The following is a 16,194-nucleotide window of genomic DNA, read 5'->3' on the forward strand; positions in this document are numbered from 1 at the left end:
GAACTGGCTGGAGAGGAGGGAGATGCCAGTTCAGCAGTGATCCTCAGCTGCCAGGGATGGAGGGAAATAAAGGAGGCTTGTAGGGAGATGCAGAGTGGAGAGGGAAGTCATGGTCAGAAACACTTTTTAATGTCTCTGGTAAAGTGAGAGCAGGGAATTGGACAGCTCTGGATCAGCTGCCTTCTGCTGGGGGTCCACTGCTGAAGGCATCTGTACTCACATTGCAACACAGCTTAAAGGAAGCAGCCTTGGGAAATTGCCTTACCAGCTCCTGCTGGGAAATAGTTTTTTCACTCAACTGTGATGTGCAGGGTGAGCTTAATGTGCAGGAACTCTTTTTGCCAGTTGTCTGAGGTTTTTAAGTCAGCTTTTCAGTTCCAGTGAGTTGAGCAAGTACAGTAAGTCAGGTGATGCAAAGGGGGAAGATTTGGCTCTGTTTTTCAGCATGGTCCATTAAAAGCCTCATTACATAGAAGTTTTCCCTGAAGTTATGTGAAGATGATTCTTATGTGACCAATGCCCTAAATTAAAATGGAAAGTATGTTCACATCTTTTGTTTTCAGTAAGGAAAGGGGTTTTCATTGGAAATACAGATTTATCCTGAAAGTTTCAAGTGTGCTTGTGTCCAAGAGGTTTAAAGATGTTTTCCTTAGGCTAAGAGCAAAGAGCAAACACTCAGGAAGTTTGTGGAAGGGGTTTTGTCAGCAAACAGGCCCTTTTTGCCAATTGGATGAGAAAAGTTCTGGGTATAAAGCCATGACAGCCATGATGTGTGATTTTAGTTTTTCCTTCTCAGAGAACCTGAAGCTGACTGGTTATGGTGAGGTGCTTGGCTCCCAAGTGGAACAAAGGAGTTTGTGTTCATGTCATAGTTTTAAGGACTAATGTCAGAGACTACGTCTGATTATCAAGTAATGTCACTGAAATGCAATGTAGGGTTTCAAGCCCCCTTTTCACCCTGAAATGTAGGCTTTTAAATACTCTAGTGGTGACAAATGACTCCAGGGAAATGTGCAGAAGCTCAACATAAGTTCTTGGTTTCTGAAGATTGTTCAGAGTGGCAGTGTGGTGGCTTCTTCTCTGCCATGTCCTAAGTGAAAGTTAACTAGTTAGAAGCTAAGGGGAGGAAGATCATGTGTATGTAGATCTTCTCCAACAAGGGCTTTTAGAAAGGTAGGAATATATATGTAAAAGAAAATATATAAATGTGTTTACCATATATAAATGTGTATATTATGCTTACCTTTTTTTTGAGAAAAACATTTCTCAGTGGTCAAGGCTCTAAGTTCAGCTGGGATGCCTCTGTGCATGTTGTTCTGCCCTTAGAAGTTCAGAGTGTCCTTGCTCAAATGAGCAGCCATACCCTTGCTTCTCTAAATCTAGGTGTGGTCAAGCTGGTAGTTGGAGTCAAATAGACCTTTGGGGAAAAGACAGAAGATTCCTGAGCATTTGGCTATTTATGTCACTCTAGCAAAGCAGGAATTGGAAAAAGGGATATGAAGTCTAGCAGTGACAGAGCTGTGTATAGGTTTATGGCAAGCTTTTCTGCAGTGGAAGCAGCAGGACGCAGGAAAATGCTAAGGCACTGGTTGATTTTTTGAAGCAGGCTGTTGAAGTTGGCTTTGTGGGTGAGTGAGAGGTAGGAGGGAATAAACTCAAGAATTTTGAAGATGAACAGGGGAGGACTTCCCTCTGATCCAAAAGAAGGGTGATGTGGTGAGAAATACAAGGAATCTGGAAGGTCTGGTTTGCAAGAAGGAGAGTTTGAGAGAATTGATGATGACTTCGAAATAGCAGGCCCAGTAGTTTGGTGTTCATGTTCACATAGTAAAAGGGGAGCTCAAAGAGCTAGCTGGGACAGGAGCAAAAGCAGAGGTTGAGCTAAGAGCCAAAGGTAGAAAAGCAAAACTAGAATTGTAAACTTGAGGTCCAGTTACAATTAAAAACACAGCTGAGGGGAGGAGGACCAAAGTGTCAAACTGAGGCTGCTGGGAACGTCTGCTGCAGTGGGGTCTGGGGGCAGATGGGAGCTGGGACTAGCCCTCTCTGGCACTTGCCAGAATGGGTTTGGCCCAGGTGAAAGCAGTGGAGAAGTGATGCCATGGTGAAATTTGCAAAGGATTGGAGAAGGAAAGGGGGCAAATGAAGCAGGATCTGTGCTATGTATGAGAAGCAGTGGAGGGCATCCTGACGGACAGCTGAGTGACAGTCAAGACAAGTGCCTGGAAATCAGAGCTCAGGCAGAGAGTGTGTGCAAACATGGTTGAAAACTAGGTTATAGCATGAGACCTTCTAGGAGTGTGTCTGGCATTCTCTGTCCAAAGCTACACAGAGACAGGCTTTTCACACTCTAGCTGTGTCCTTGCATTTTAACTATTTCACCCCCTTCCCATCCTTGCCTGTTAAAATGAGTTTGAATAGTGAAGATGAGTTCTGGTGTCTGTGGAAGGCATACCAACATTTTCTTTGGATGTTTTACCTGTTGCTGTGACAGGAAGGCTTGACATTCCTGTAAAGAGTTGAGTGAGGAATAAAAAAATGCAATTTTAGCTCTTCTTTTTCTAGCTCATTTAATTACCCTAGCATTCACTGTCTTCCCTGAGCAGGAAGTAATTTTCCTGTTCAAACCGCAAAAAGGAAAAGAAAATGAGTAGTGAGGGGTGGATTATGTAATTTTAAAGCCCCAACAGTCGGATGGTAGGCTTGTGAGACAAAATCTGAAACTGTTATTAACCAATTAAAATGAAGTTTTGACCCATTTTTGTGTCACCGATATTCCTGTAAATCAGCCCAGCCATCTCAGCGAGGTGTCTGCAGGATCCTTGCACAAGTCCAGCATGGCCTGGCTGCCTTGCCACGGGCAGAGCTGCAGGTTCCTTCTCCATCTGGAGAGGATGGCTTGTCAGTCAAGTGCATGAGGGAAGGCACCAGAGCAGGGAGTGTGCCAGACCTGATTTACAGGTCAGTGACAAGGTGCTGCTTTGCCTGCTTCTTCCTTAGGGATGTTTCTGATAGTCCTTTTTTAATTTTGCCTCTGTGCTGCTCACTTAGTGCTCTGTTTATAAAGTGGAATGCAAGATTGAATAATCTGAAACCTGAGATTCTTTTGTTTGATCTCCATTGCTGTACCTCCTAGTTCTCTTGCTTCTCTGAGAATATTTAGGGAACTGCAGGAACAAACGTGTTCCTGGGTAGCAGATTTCAGTTTGTGCTGTACACCCCAGAATGCCCATTTATAGCATCAAATCAGTTGCTATTCCAGTGCAGCTACAGTATTTATGATTAAGGTAAGCTATTTCTTGCCAGAAAGTGGTTAACACTCAAAGAATCTGCATCGTTTATAAGGATCTGTGGCCATGGAATGTGGGGAAGAGATTTTCTGTGTTCTTGAGCCTGTAACTTAAAAAGTTTAGTTGAATTCTTAAGCCTTCTTTTCATTTTGATTTTCTACTTCTCATCATGGATGCTTGAACTGTGTGAAGCTGTTCAATAGGGCTCTCAGTAGTGCCTTTTTCAGTAGTTTGACTCTTAAAAACCTCAGGTAAAATACCCTAATCCTAGTGAAACTGAGGTAATTTTTGTCATGTCATCATCATTTATATTTTATATTTACTCAGTGTTGTTCTATTTCTGATTCTCCCTTGTGCATGATACTGCTGAGTGGTGGAGCCAGTTACACTGTGTGGATATTAAGGTCTATCAGTAATCTACTTATTGTGCTAAGACCACTAATGAAGATATTAAATAAAATTATCAGAAAACCAGTGCCTGAGGAATGCCACTAGCACAGGCTCTCTGGTTTGCCACTGCTGCTTTCAGCAGGCAAGCCATTGTCAGCTTCTCTTTTATTTAACCCTTCATTCACCTTCCTCTGCTCCTACAGGTCCTTGGCTTTTCTAGTTCCACCTGCCTGCATGCTTGACTAAGAAAAAAAAAAGAAAATGCTTTGCTGCACTTTCTCTGTCTAGAGAATCAGTGGTGATACAGCCAATTAGATGGGTCTGGTCTGTCTTTTTGAGATTCATGTAACTTTTTACTGCCTTTTTTTATTTACACCTGAAGATCTGATTATTTTTCTGCATCTTCAAATGTACTGAATTGTTGTTATACTGCTAGGTCAGGTGAATAGTAAGTAGCCATCTTTTTTTCTCTCTTCTCTTTTCCTGTTATAGTTGCCTCTTTTTTTTTTTTTTTTTTTCTTTTTTAATTGTTTGGAAGCACTCTATAAAGGATACAGTTATTCAGAACCCTTGTATCACCATAATCTCCTGTGTAATGTTTTGTTTAATTGAATTTTGTTTTCTAGAGATGGGGGAGGGGTGGTGGGGTTTTTTTTTTTGTTTGGATTTTTTTAAGTATACAGTATGGGAGAGACTCGGTTTCCCTTCACCTCAGCACATTAAACTCTGATGAATCATCTGACACCTGTGCCACTGCACTGGGCTCCTTCTGATCAGCCGTATTTCAGGTGTGATTCCTCTTATTCTAGAACATGGAAGTAAGACAGGCTAAATGAATTTGAAATGTCAAGGTGTTTATTCATTCCTCTCTGACTGCAGGAAAAAGCCTGAAATTATTGTAGCTACTGGGGGCTCCTGTGAATCTCACTCCCTGAAGTTCTGGCTTTGGCTGCTGGTACCCATAGATGTATCTGTATCATCTCTGGTCACCAACTTGCCTTGCCCCCACGACCAGCCTCCTTATTCTTGTTGAAGGCTGAAGCCAAACATTTGTGTAAAATTTGTGGTTGTTTCTGTATTGTCTTTGATATTAACCCTACACTTGCTACATGGAGATCCCAATTTTTCTTCTTTTTTGGGTATTCCCAAAATATGTTTTGCCCTTTGTCATGCTGGCAAAAAATGCTAAGCATCCTTTATTATGAGATCCTGGAGCTTTTCACAACTCAGCAGTCTTTACTAATTACTTTCTTTATACATTTGTCATCCTGAAGTTATAAATCTGCTTGAATTGTATACCATTTTGTCTTGTAATTTAAACTAACACAGCTTGATGCAGTATTCTTTGTATTACTAAATTTTTTGTTAGTTTTCCTGCTTCAGAATAGCTGGGCTATAACCTCAGAGGGATTGTCATACAATCTCAGCACAGCAAAAGCAAGACCTTTTATCATTCTCATTTAAAAGGAATTTTACTTAAAATGTTCTGCCTGGCCTATTGGTCTCCATATGTGTTGGGCAGGTGCTGCATTGGGAGACTGTTCACCTGAGTGGGAAAAAGTGTCTGGTGTGTGGCTGAGCCATGGACCACTTGTGAAGACTTCATCAGACATGGTAGAAAGTAAAAAGCAAATGTGTTTTGCAGTTGTTGCAAAACAAACTTTTGGCCATTAACTATTGATCACAACCTCTGTGCCAGGGTGTTTGCTGATGCAGTGAGTCAGACCAAATGAGGCTCCAGTTAGAGCACTGCCTGTGTCCCAGCCACCTTCTCCTGGCTTCATTTTCTGCTCCTTTCTCAGATACCTTCTAGCAGTGCAGCACCAGTGAGGGATGGTTGTAATCTCCACCTGTGCCCTTCTTCCTCCATTTGGGAAATGATGAGCTGTTTCACCTTTGCAGCTGTGCTCATTTCAGACCATTTCAAATGCCTTTAAATTCACCCTTGGAAGGGGTGGTTTCATCATGTCTCACTGGGAGCAGTGGTTTCCTTTGAAGTAATGCTTTGTAATTGAAAGGCAACTTCATTCTTCCATAAATAATACTTGCTGGAACAGAATGGAAGGGAATGCCATATCTCTTCAATCTCTTCATGATCTCTCTTCTGATTTCTGCTCATGCAGCATGGGGATATGATATAGGTCAGCCTAAGCATGGCCTTCTCTATGTTTAAGAGCAACCTTATTTGTTTTTATTTTCCCTTTAGGCTAAGTCTTCTAAAGCTTTTGTGTTTCTTCCCTGTCTTATTCCAGTGTACTTCTCCCTCCTCTTCCTCCTCTGTCATTTGCAATTGCACAAGCATTGCTAGCTATTCAGTGGTCATGAGCAGCACTGTAAAAATGTGTTTGGAAGAAGAAGGATTTTTTTTTTTAAGAGAAGTATGTTTCAATTTTGGTTTGTTTTTCAGAAGGGATCCTAGTTAGTTTAGGCAGGGGGTGAATAAAGACCATGAAAACTTTCTACTTGGACAGCTATTGCTCCCTTCACATGTATTTAAATTTCCTAGTACACAATAAAGAGCAGATAAATTCAGCAAAGTGATGAGCAGACTTGTTTAAATGTACTTTGGGTGCTACCTACATTTCCTTACAACTTGGCCTCATCCAGAGTCTCTTGAGAAAGGAAAATGCACCTAGAAATACAACTCTCTGGGGGCTAGTAGCTAACAGAAATGAAGAGGGTTCTGGCAGCCTGGCTGTGCCAGATGGGAAGCTTTGGTGAAAGGAGAATCACAGCAGAAGCACAGCAGAGACATTGGCAGTTTCATGGGAAGTACAGCTGCACACACAGGAGCTCTGACTGCTCTTGATGTTTGACAGGTGCTGCTGAAGAATTATCCAAAAGCTGAGCCTGATCTGTGTGGTGTAAGCCCAGAGCTGAGCTTTGTCAGCCCTTAGGATAAAGGGTCGTAGACAGGCTTTCTGGGGGGTGTTTCTTATGTATCAGCTTTTCTACTTATCTAATCCCATGATCAAAAGGAAGGAAGTTAGGCAGTCCATGTTTGTGTTACTTCAAGAGAAACTTTCAGAATATGCTTCCTTCATCTTAACATTTTCTGTATCCAGTAGTTGTTAAAAAACAAAAGTATTTGTAGTACTGTAAGGTCTTGATGTTTTGATTCCATGTATGGTGATATAGTTAAGGTTGAAAGCATTAGAGAAGTAAAGCTTCACTTCTCTTGTGCCCCTCCCTATGCTTACCTGTGCTATACTGGCTGTAATGCTGCAATATTTCTGTATTCTAGATTAGCTGGAGTGTTCTCCATGGATGGTGTCTCCATTCCACTCCTCCTCTGCTCTCCTGCAGGGTTGATTGAGCTGTCAGCTCAATAACTGGGCTACAGCTGACCCAGCTCACTCAAGAAATTATTAAAATTCTGCCATGTAAAGTAAAAAGAAGAAGGGTTTCTGGGTCTGATTTGCCATTCCAGAAGCAAGCAAGAGATTCTATGAACCATGTAGCAATTTTCCCAGACCTTCCACTACTGAGATTTCCTCTACAGCATTTTAATCTGGTGCACTGAACATTGCTTTTTTGACAGTTCCAGGAGTTAAAGCAAGGCAGGTTATGCTGAATGCTCATTCTCCTGTGTTCTTTCTCTATAACTTGCTTTCATTCTTTGAAGCACTAATCCTCCCATGTCACACATTTTCTGTTCAACTTTTCTCCTCTGCTAATCTGTGGATTTGTTCTGCTGCCCTTCTTAATCCACAGGAGCCTTGGTGACCTCAGGAGACACCCTTGGCAAGAGGCTTTTCTGGATTTGGGTAACATTGATTATTTCTCCTGCACTGCTGAAAATCAGCAATTGCCTTTCAAACCATCCCTGAGTAAGACTGAGCTGCTTAACCATTTGCCTACAAAAATCTGCTCCCTGCAGTCCAGTCCTAGTGGGACATGAGCTCTCAGTTTAATATCATGCTCAGAAACAGCCATTCCCACATCTTGGCAAGTTCTGGAAAGAACTTTCTGCAACTGCCAAGGTATTGTACAGGTCATAAACCAAGCTGTTAAACTTTAATTGGTAGAATTTATTTTTGTGTGTGTGTGTTGGGCTCTTAAGTCTAAAACAAAGTTGTTCTAGTAACAACATTCCAGTCCTGAGTAAAATAGAAAGGCTGAAAATGGTTTCTGTGAAGAGCTTTAGCCATGACCCAAACATGGGATTTCTTGTCTTGCTTTTAAAGAAGCAAAGGGGCAAAACTTAGTGCTGACAGGAGGATGATGCTGAGTGGAAATATACCACTGACCCTCTATACCAGGGTGAGAGGAGTAAGGACAGAGATCAGGGGAGCAGTGGGAGAGGTTTGAGTAAGTGGGGTGCAGTAACTTATCGAGTGTTACTGTACAGGCCAGAGCAGTGCTGGCTCACTCTTGGCTATTGTGGGAGGGGGCAGAGGAAGCTGGGGAGAGGTGATGCTCACCAGGGTCCTGGGGGATTGCATAACTTGGGACGAGCCTTGAATGTACAAGAACTGTCAGTTTGTGTAGTAGTTGGGGAAGTGATCCATAAATGGTGTCTGTATATGTAGTGTAAAAAACCCTACGAGCTTCCTTTGCCTTCATTTAATCTAGAATACAGCTAGAAGTGAGAACTTCCCAGATGTTTCAGACATAGTGCCAAGCTTCCAGGGGAACAGTTATGTGCTACTCCTGAAAATGTGCAGCTTGCACATACTCTCTGGCAACTTGTGCCCAGCAGAATGCGAAGTAAACACAAGAATGCAAGAGAACACAAAGAAACCATCTCTTAAACCCAGAATCTTCTCTGGTGTTAAAGTTTCAGTACTTGGGAAAATGGAAACCCAGCTTCACAGGCTGTGTTATGCTGCTCCTCACCTTTAGGCATGTCTTGATGCCTGGGATGTCACTGATATTTGCCTGAGAGTCTGCATGACCTATCACAGTGTGGGCCATGCTTTCCTTCTCCTTTGGTGGTGCTAGAGGAGGTGGCCAGAGGAACAGCAGATAACCCGAGTGCCCTGCAGTGGTAGAAGGGTGAGCTCATTTCAGAGAGACCAGGAGGAAGGTGCAGGGTATTTCCAAGGTGTTTCCTTCGGGCCTGGGGGAGAGTTGCCCTGTCAGGGGGTGCCGGTGCTGCTGTGCTGCCCTCTCCTGTTGTCAGCGTGGGGGAGGTCTCCTCACCACAGCGGATTTCCTTCCTCAGATTGCCGCTGCTGCAACAGGATGTGCAGGTTCATGCTGGGCAAGGGGTGTGGAGAGACAAAGCAGCACCTCCTGGTGTACTTTTTGCTCTTTATTTACAGCCTTTGTTTGCTCTTTGCAATGGGACAGAGCTGGGTTTGTTGCCTAGGGGAGTTCATGTTCCCCTTTGGTATCCTTTGGCCTCGTGAGCAGTAGCAGCAAGTGCTGAATACTTTTGCACTATCTGGGCATGATGAAAGCTCAGACAACTTTTTTTCTCAGAAAGAGAGATGAGGAGACAATCTCCTAAATATACAAATATTTATTTAGTTACAATACATGGATATTTTAGGAACTATGGGAGCCTGCATACTGCTGAAAATGCCAGGTACCATAATGTCTTTGCTACCTTCCATGCTTTGCCAGGGAGTCATTTGTGTCAGTTTTGTGCTGCACAGACCTGACAGCTGCTTTTTAAAGTGTATAGTCCCTGGAGTGACAGGGCAGGAGGGAACTGCTCCTGAATGATTTAATTCATGAAAGAAGCATGTGCTGGTCTTATTCATTCTTATGGATTTCCCTTGGTTTGTCCCAAGAGCAGTCAGGTTTCTGTGCCATTCTGTTGCTGTGCACAAGTAGGTCTTACATGTATAGATGGACATGCACAACTGTTTTCCTGATTTCTACCAGGAAATTTTTCCACTTTCTTTCAAAAGCAAACACATTCTCACCTGTAATTAGAATATCATCTGTATTTTTGTTTTGTTTTTACAGTGGGGTGAAACAGTGAATTTGACAGTATTGATTTTTGCTGCTTCCCTTCCCTCTCCAAAGTGCTTAAGATATTTTTAGATGCTTTCTTCAAATTTTTTGGGAGAGAACAATGTCCACCAATAGATCAGCTGTCAGGGTTCAGCTTTGTGAAGATTTGCTTTCTCATCTGAGCTTGTGACTTTTTTTCATTATGACTTGCCCAGCATTGATGCACGGCACAGGTAAACACTGGGGCTGGGGTTGAGAGAAGAATTTGAAAAGCTTTATTTTACAAGCCTTTTGATATAAATGTATGTGATGAAAATACAGGGTAAAAAATAGCCCCAGGAGTGGAAGATGAGAGTGAAAATCCTGAAGGTTTTCATGCAGTGGAGTTTAAGAAGCTGAATTAAGACTGAAATAAACACCACATGTTGTGGGACCAACAGAGCCTTACCTTGAGCATTTGAATAGCAGAATACAGTAGATTTGTGTAGAAAATTCCATATACAAGAATAATTAAGGAGGAATTAAGGAACAAAGAAGTCAGGTCAGGCTGAAGTTGTATGTCCAGTCCACAGGGAGGAGAGGGGTTAGATTGCCACAAAGGGACTTTTGGACTGTGACTGGTGAAATGTGTAGCAGAGAGCATTGACTGGTTGAACCAACCAGAAAGCTGAATGGATTCTTTCCCTTCTGTGGCATTTTATCAAGTTAATGTCTGATGATTTGATGCTGCCTATTGAGAAGGCTTAGATTTCTAGTTTACCTTCTACCTTTATTTACCTCCTTTGGCTGAAAGTTTCATGAACATTTTCTACCTGCAGCGTGACAGGCTGCTGTGAAGGGATGTGCACTCTTGTTCAAAGGATGCACATCCTAGAGCACCCCAGTCCTAGTAGCACATCAAATCAAAACATAGCAAGAACTCAGAGCAGCATCCGGTTGAGTGGAGTTTGGTAGTGGGTTGGAGAATGGGAGCAAAATGTTTGAAGAATAGCTGTATGGGTCCTAATTTTTAATGAAAATATAATAAGAGAAAAATTAGGATAAATAGAAATGTAGACTCTACATTGCTCAGGGATGTGGATATTGCTATCTGGTTCAGATAAAAGAATATAAATACAGGTTGGTATTAAAACTTCATTTCATATGAATGCTAATCCTAAAACTATTTTGGAAGAAGAGCTTTAAAAAAAAAATCAAAGTCACAAATCCTGATCAGGCAGATTCTGAAATACAGCTGATTATACCATGGACTGGAAACACTGAATAAAACAAAAAATACACAACTATTTTTAATCTTTATTATAAATTATATTTCTTCTTCCTAAATCCAGCATTTGTAGTTGTTTGGCTTGGGTTTTTTCCCCTGAGTGAACAAATCCAGATTTTCTCCACTTGGACATAGTTTTATTTTTAAACACAGCTTCCAGAAATGCATTTGTGTGGGATTGCAGTTGGGACCAGTGGAGAGCCATGGCACTCTGCCAGGCACTCACCCTGTCCCTGCAATACAGATGGATTGCCAGGGTTCTGGAGAAAAACAACCCCAAAACTTTAAACAAATTATACTTAATGGAAATAAACATTTTTTGCCCTTCTCTATAATGATTTGGATAATGTCCTGGCTGTGTGTTCCTGGAGGACAGAGGAAGAATGGAGGGGAGAGGAGGGCAGACAGAGCTCTGCGTGCCTGTAACTTGCTCTCCAGTGGGTTCTCTGGGAAGCCTGTGGGAGAGACTGTGATTTCTAAGCTTGGAGTGTTTTGTAACTTCCAGCCCATCCTTCTATTAAAAGGTGGGCAGGCTGGCTGCAGCCAGCTATGATAAAGGGCATTTATCTACTGCTTGGTTTCTTCCATATATGGGTTTGAAAGACCTGGAAAGGCATACAGAACCATGTAATCATTTAGGTTGGATCAAGTCCAGCTGTTAACCCAGCACTGCCAAGTCCACCAATAAACCAGATCCCTAAGTGCCACATTTACATGTCTTTTAAACATCTCCAGGGATGGTGACTCTGCCACTTCCTGGGGTAACCTGTTCTAATGATGGACTTCTTTCAGTGTATCCAATCTAAATATCCCCTAGTGCAATTTTAGGACATTTCCCCATGTCTTATTACTGTTACTTGGGAGAAGAACCAACTCCCCCCTGGCTACAGCCTCCTTTCAGGTGATTGTAGAGAGCAATATGGTCCCTCCTTAGCCTCCTTTTCCCAGGCTAAACAGCCCCTCAGCCACTCCTCATCAGAAGCATGTTCTGGACCCTTCCCCAGCTCTGTTGCCCTTCTCTGGAAATGTTTCAACACCTCAATGACTTTCTTGTCATGAGGGACCCAGAAATGAACACAGCATTTGAGGTGTGGCCTCACCAATGCTGAGTACAGGGGGACAATCCGTGCCCTGGTCCTGCTGGCCACACCATTGCTGGCACAGGCCAGGATGCCATTGGCCTTCTTGGCCCCCTGGGCACAGCTGGCTCATGTTCAGCTGCTGTCAGAGGGCACCCCCAGCTCCTTTTGCACCAGGCAGCTTTGCAGCCCCTCTGTCCCAGCCTGTAGTGCTGTGTGGGGTTGCTGTGAGTGACCCAAGGGCAGGACCTGGCACTTGGCTTTGGTGACCTGATACAGTTGGGTCTCAGCCCATGGATCCAGCCTGTCCAGATCCCCCTGCAGAGCCTTTCTACCCTCCAGTAGATCAACACTCCTGCCCAGCTTGGTTTGAATTGCAAACTCACTGAGGGTTCACTTGATGCCCTTGTCCAGATCATTGCTAATGACATTGAGCAGCCCTGAGCCCTGGTGAGCACCAGGTGTGACCAGCTGCCCTGCAGATTTATCTCCATTCTCCAGCACTCTCTGGGCCTGGCCTTCCAGGCAGTTTTTTACCCAGAGACAGTGCACCCATCCATGTCAAATATATGGCTTGTTTATTTCCTGTGTACAGCATTGATGTTCTCTTCCATGTCATGCACCTGAGTTTTGCTGGGTTTTGGTGATAAGTGACAATGCCATTAAACCAATACCTGGCTGGGATTGGTTTTTTAACATAAAGAAGGGCAAGCAGAGTATGCTGCAGGCTAAAGCCTACCTCACAGAAGAAAAGGCACCATAGATATATCTCTGGTTTTTCAAGCTGGTGCTGATAAATCTTTTCTCTCGCTTCTGTTGCTATGGTGTAGGTTCTTTGCAATAACAAACCTTTGGGTCACCATGTCAAATGCAGAGATCATTCAGAGAGATGCTGAAAGGGAAGGGAAGTAGGAGAGCTCAAATTCCAGCTGATGACAAACAATGAATCAGTGTTGGTCTCAGCAGAGGGCCATCAGAAATTTTGCACTTTGCTTTCACTGACTTCTTTTTGGGTTTGATACTCCCACTTTGAAAAGGCTTCTTTTTACCTTCTCAAATAATTTTTTTCCTTCTACTTTTTTTTCTTAGTGCATAAAAGGAAGGTGGATCTCTTCCAAATTCCACACAGGCCAGGAATATTTGCTTTCTACAGCATGGCTCTAAACACAGAGAACTTATTCTTGCAAATGGTTTGATCATCCAATCCACAAAATACTGGATCAAAATTTGAAGGTTTTTGTGGTTAAAATGTACCTGCTGTCCTTTTTGAGGCAATTGAAGTGGTCACTGAACTTCCTTCCAGAGAAGCTGCTTTATCATGCTGTCATTTCAAACATTGCTTTACTAGTGGGGAGGAAGCAAAACAGTGTTAGGAGGAGCCTTTTAATGCTTTCCAGTGTGCAAAGTACCTGCATTTGGTTCTGTTCTCAAAATATACCTGTTGTGTTAAGCTGGCACAACTGTTGTGAGGAAGTTATCTTGCCCAGATGTCTTGTGCTTGTGGAAAACACTGTGCTGGAAATGCCTGGATTTGCCTTGAAGGCTTACTTCTATTCTTGGGTCAAGGCTGAAAGGGAGGACTGTTCTTGTTTTCTGAATGTTTCTGTGCAGATTGAGCTGAAAGTTCAGGAAGAATGTAGAGGGGTAACCAATCTCAAATGCTTGCTTGCTGCTTACTGCTTTTCAAACTGCAAGTCCAGAAAATGGATTAATTCAGAATTTAGTACCTTGGCAACCGTGAACTTTCTGACCTAGTTAAATGGACTCTTTGTTTTGCTGTTTCCTTCCAGATGTGATAGGCAGATGGAAAAAAATCAGAAGCAGCAGTTTAGTCATCTGAGATTTCTTTTAAGGATATTAACTGATTTTTCTGGAACTTGCTTGAAGAAGTTGATTATCTCCTTCCATGTTGTTTAGCCAAGCTGCAGTTCACTTCATTTTGCAGATACTTAGGCTGTCCCCTGGCCCTTGTGCTGCACTTCTTGTGAGAGTGAAAATATGTCAGGGCAGCCAGACCTCCTGTGGCCTGCCTCACCTGGCCACAGCTTACCCATCCCTGAGCATCCACACTGTCTGTCCTGCTGGTCTCTTGGCTTGTAGGAGTGGCTGCCCACCTGTGAGCAGTGCCTCTGTTTGTCTCCTTGGAAGAGAGACACACACTGTGTTCTCCAGCTGGATTGGAATCTGCATTAGGACTTCAGAGAGCCCCAACCCAAAACTGTTACTAGGAGCATACAGTAATGGGCAAGCAAGGGTGGTCTCTGAGGGAGGAACTGGCAGTCTTTCAATTTGTTTTTGTGCCACAGGTACCTTCAGTTATTCTGCTCAGGGAAGCCTCGCCCAGATAAGAGTGCCTACACAAGACAAGTAATTCAGCTCTGTGGATTGATTACATTAGCAACTAGCAAATTAATATAAGGCTGATAGATCTCTGCTGGTTTGGTTTTCTTCATTTGATCCTGTCTTATAGCTTTACCTTCTTTAAGGCACTCACTCCTCAATTCAAAGCAGGGCCATTTCTGTAGGGTGGGAAATTTTAGTAGGACAAAACTCAAGCTAATGAGACAGAAAACAGCAGCAGCAGCAGCCCAGTACTCCTCTCCCTCCTGTGCCTCTCACCCCCTTCTTCACCAAAGCTGAATACAAAAGAAAGCAGGAATAGAAGGGATCATGCAGATAAAATCAGATGCTAACTTTAGTGAGCACACATCCATCTTTCCTCTCAAAGATGTTCCTGGTTTGGCATTTACAAGGTTAAGTTGTCATTGATGCAGTAGGTCTCACAACTGGTTGAATTGACTCTCACAGCTTTTGTGCTGTGAGCAGCCTGGTGTGTTGAACATGAGCCAGTTCTGACTTTCACTGAACTAATCTTAAATCTGGTGAGCAGCTTCATGGGATCATCAAGTCCTGTGAGCATCTTGGGGGTCTGCAACGCATCATTGTCATCAAAGCAGATTTGGCATTAAATTTAGGCTAACTTGCTTAGGGCTTTGTCCACTCAGGTATTGAACATCTTGACAAATGGAGATCCTGCCACCTCTGTGGGACTCTGCTGCAACCAGACTGCCCTTGTGCTAGATTTTTTTTTTTTGCCTGATTTAGTTGTAATCTCCATAGTTTTGATTTATGTCCTGATAAATCCAAGCCCTCACAATAACACTGGCCAGCTCTCTTAGGATCCTTGCATGCATCTCATACAGGTCCAGTAAGCTTCTTTGCATTGATATTTCATCAAGAGAGAATTCCTCAACCCTTTTCCAGTGCAGGTGGCTCCTCTGCTCTTGAACCCTGTTTTGGTAGTGGGACCAAGCCCTCTAACACATTGCCACTGTTTTCATGCCTTTCTGTGCTGTCTGGAGCAGACTTTCTGCACACTCACCCCAAATCTTTGTCTCCTACCCAGCTAACTGCCAAAGTCTGCTACTGGGAGTTGTCTGGGAGCTGCACCCGTCCTGGTAGCAGCTAAATAGCTGTCTCAGTAAGAGATGAATTTCCATAGCTCCCAACTCACTTGCTTTTGTGTTACCTTTATTCCTCTCCTGGATGCTGTTTTGTGCAATCCCAGTGGGCACAGCAGACCTTCCTTTTATTAGTGGTGTTACTCCTTGTTGGCTCATTCCTTTTGCATGTATGTGAATGTACCAGAAAGCTGTGTGACCATACCAGAAAACTGAACTGAAGAGCCATATGTTGGTTTAGGGTGGAGAAGCACAGGGAGATGTTTGGATGTAGGGTACTTGCTGATGACTTTGCTGTTTTTCATGGAATTAGAGCTACACTCCTGAGAAATAAGTGTCTGAGTAAAGTTTTCTGACATTCAGTGATGTGTAAATTCTCAGAGATTTGGATAACATACCAAAACAAAGGCACTATGTAAAGTAAATGATATCTGTGTGGCAGCAGCACCTTGGATGGTGGCAGGGACAAGAGCTTGGATCCCCCATATATTAATGAAATGTTTCTCTCTGTTTTTTTCAGCTTGACCTCACCAAACCCATTGAAGATCAGGGCCCTTTGGATGTGATCATACATAAACTGACAGATGTAATCCTTGAAGCAGACCAGAATGACAGCCAGTCACTGGAGTTGGTTCAGAGGTTCCAGGTAAGTGGTTCTTTCTGCATTTCAAGCAGCAGCATGATTTTGGTGCAGCAAATTCAGTCTGATTACAGTGCAGTTTGTCGGAGTTTGGTGAAAAGAGCTGTCTGGCACACTGTTGACTTGCTGCTGATAGCCCAGCAAAAGTGGTTTTGTCAGT

The 16,194-nt window shown here is 43.1% G+C and overlaps 1 protein-coding gene across 2 annotated transcripts in view; it reads left to right on the plus strand.

Moving 5' to 3' along the window:
* The window catches only part of ITPK1 (inositol-tetrakisphosphate 1-kinase), a 140,966-nt gene that overhangs the window by 53,741 nt on the left and 71,031 nt on the right, over window positions 1-16,194 (plus strand). For both annotated transcript variants that reach the window (XM_064713673.1, XM_064713672.1), the window contains exon 4: window positions 15,915-16,040. In XM_064713673.1, the coding sequence (XP_064569743.1) occupies window positions 15,915-16,040 (126 nt within the window). The remainder of the gene's footprint in view (window positions 1-15,914; window positions 16,041-16,194) is intronic.

The sequence above is a fragment of the Zonotrichia leucophrys genome, chromosome 5 (genome assembly GCF_028769735.1).
Source record: "Zonotrichia leucophrys gambelii isolate GWCS_2022_RI chromosome 5, RI_Zleu_2.0, whole genome shotgun sequence".
In the NCBI taxonomy this organism is placed as follows: Eukaryota; Metazoa; Chordata; class Aves; order Passeriformes; family Passerellidae; genus Zonotrichia; species Zonotrichia leucophrys.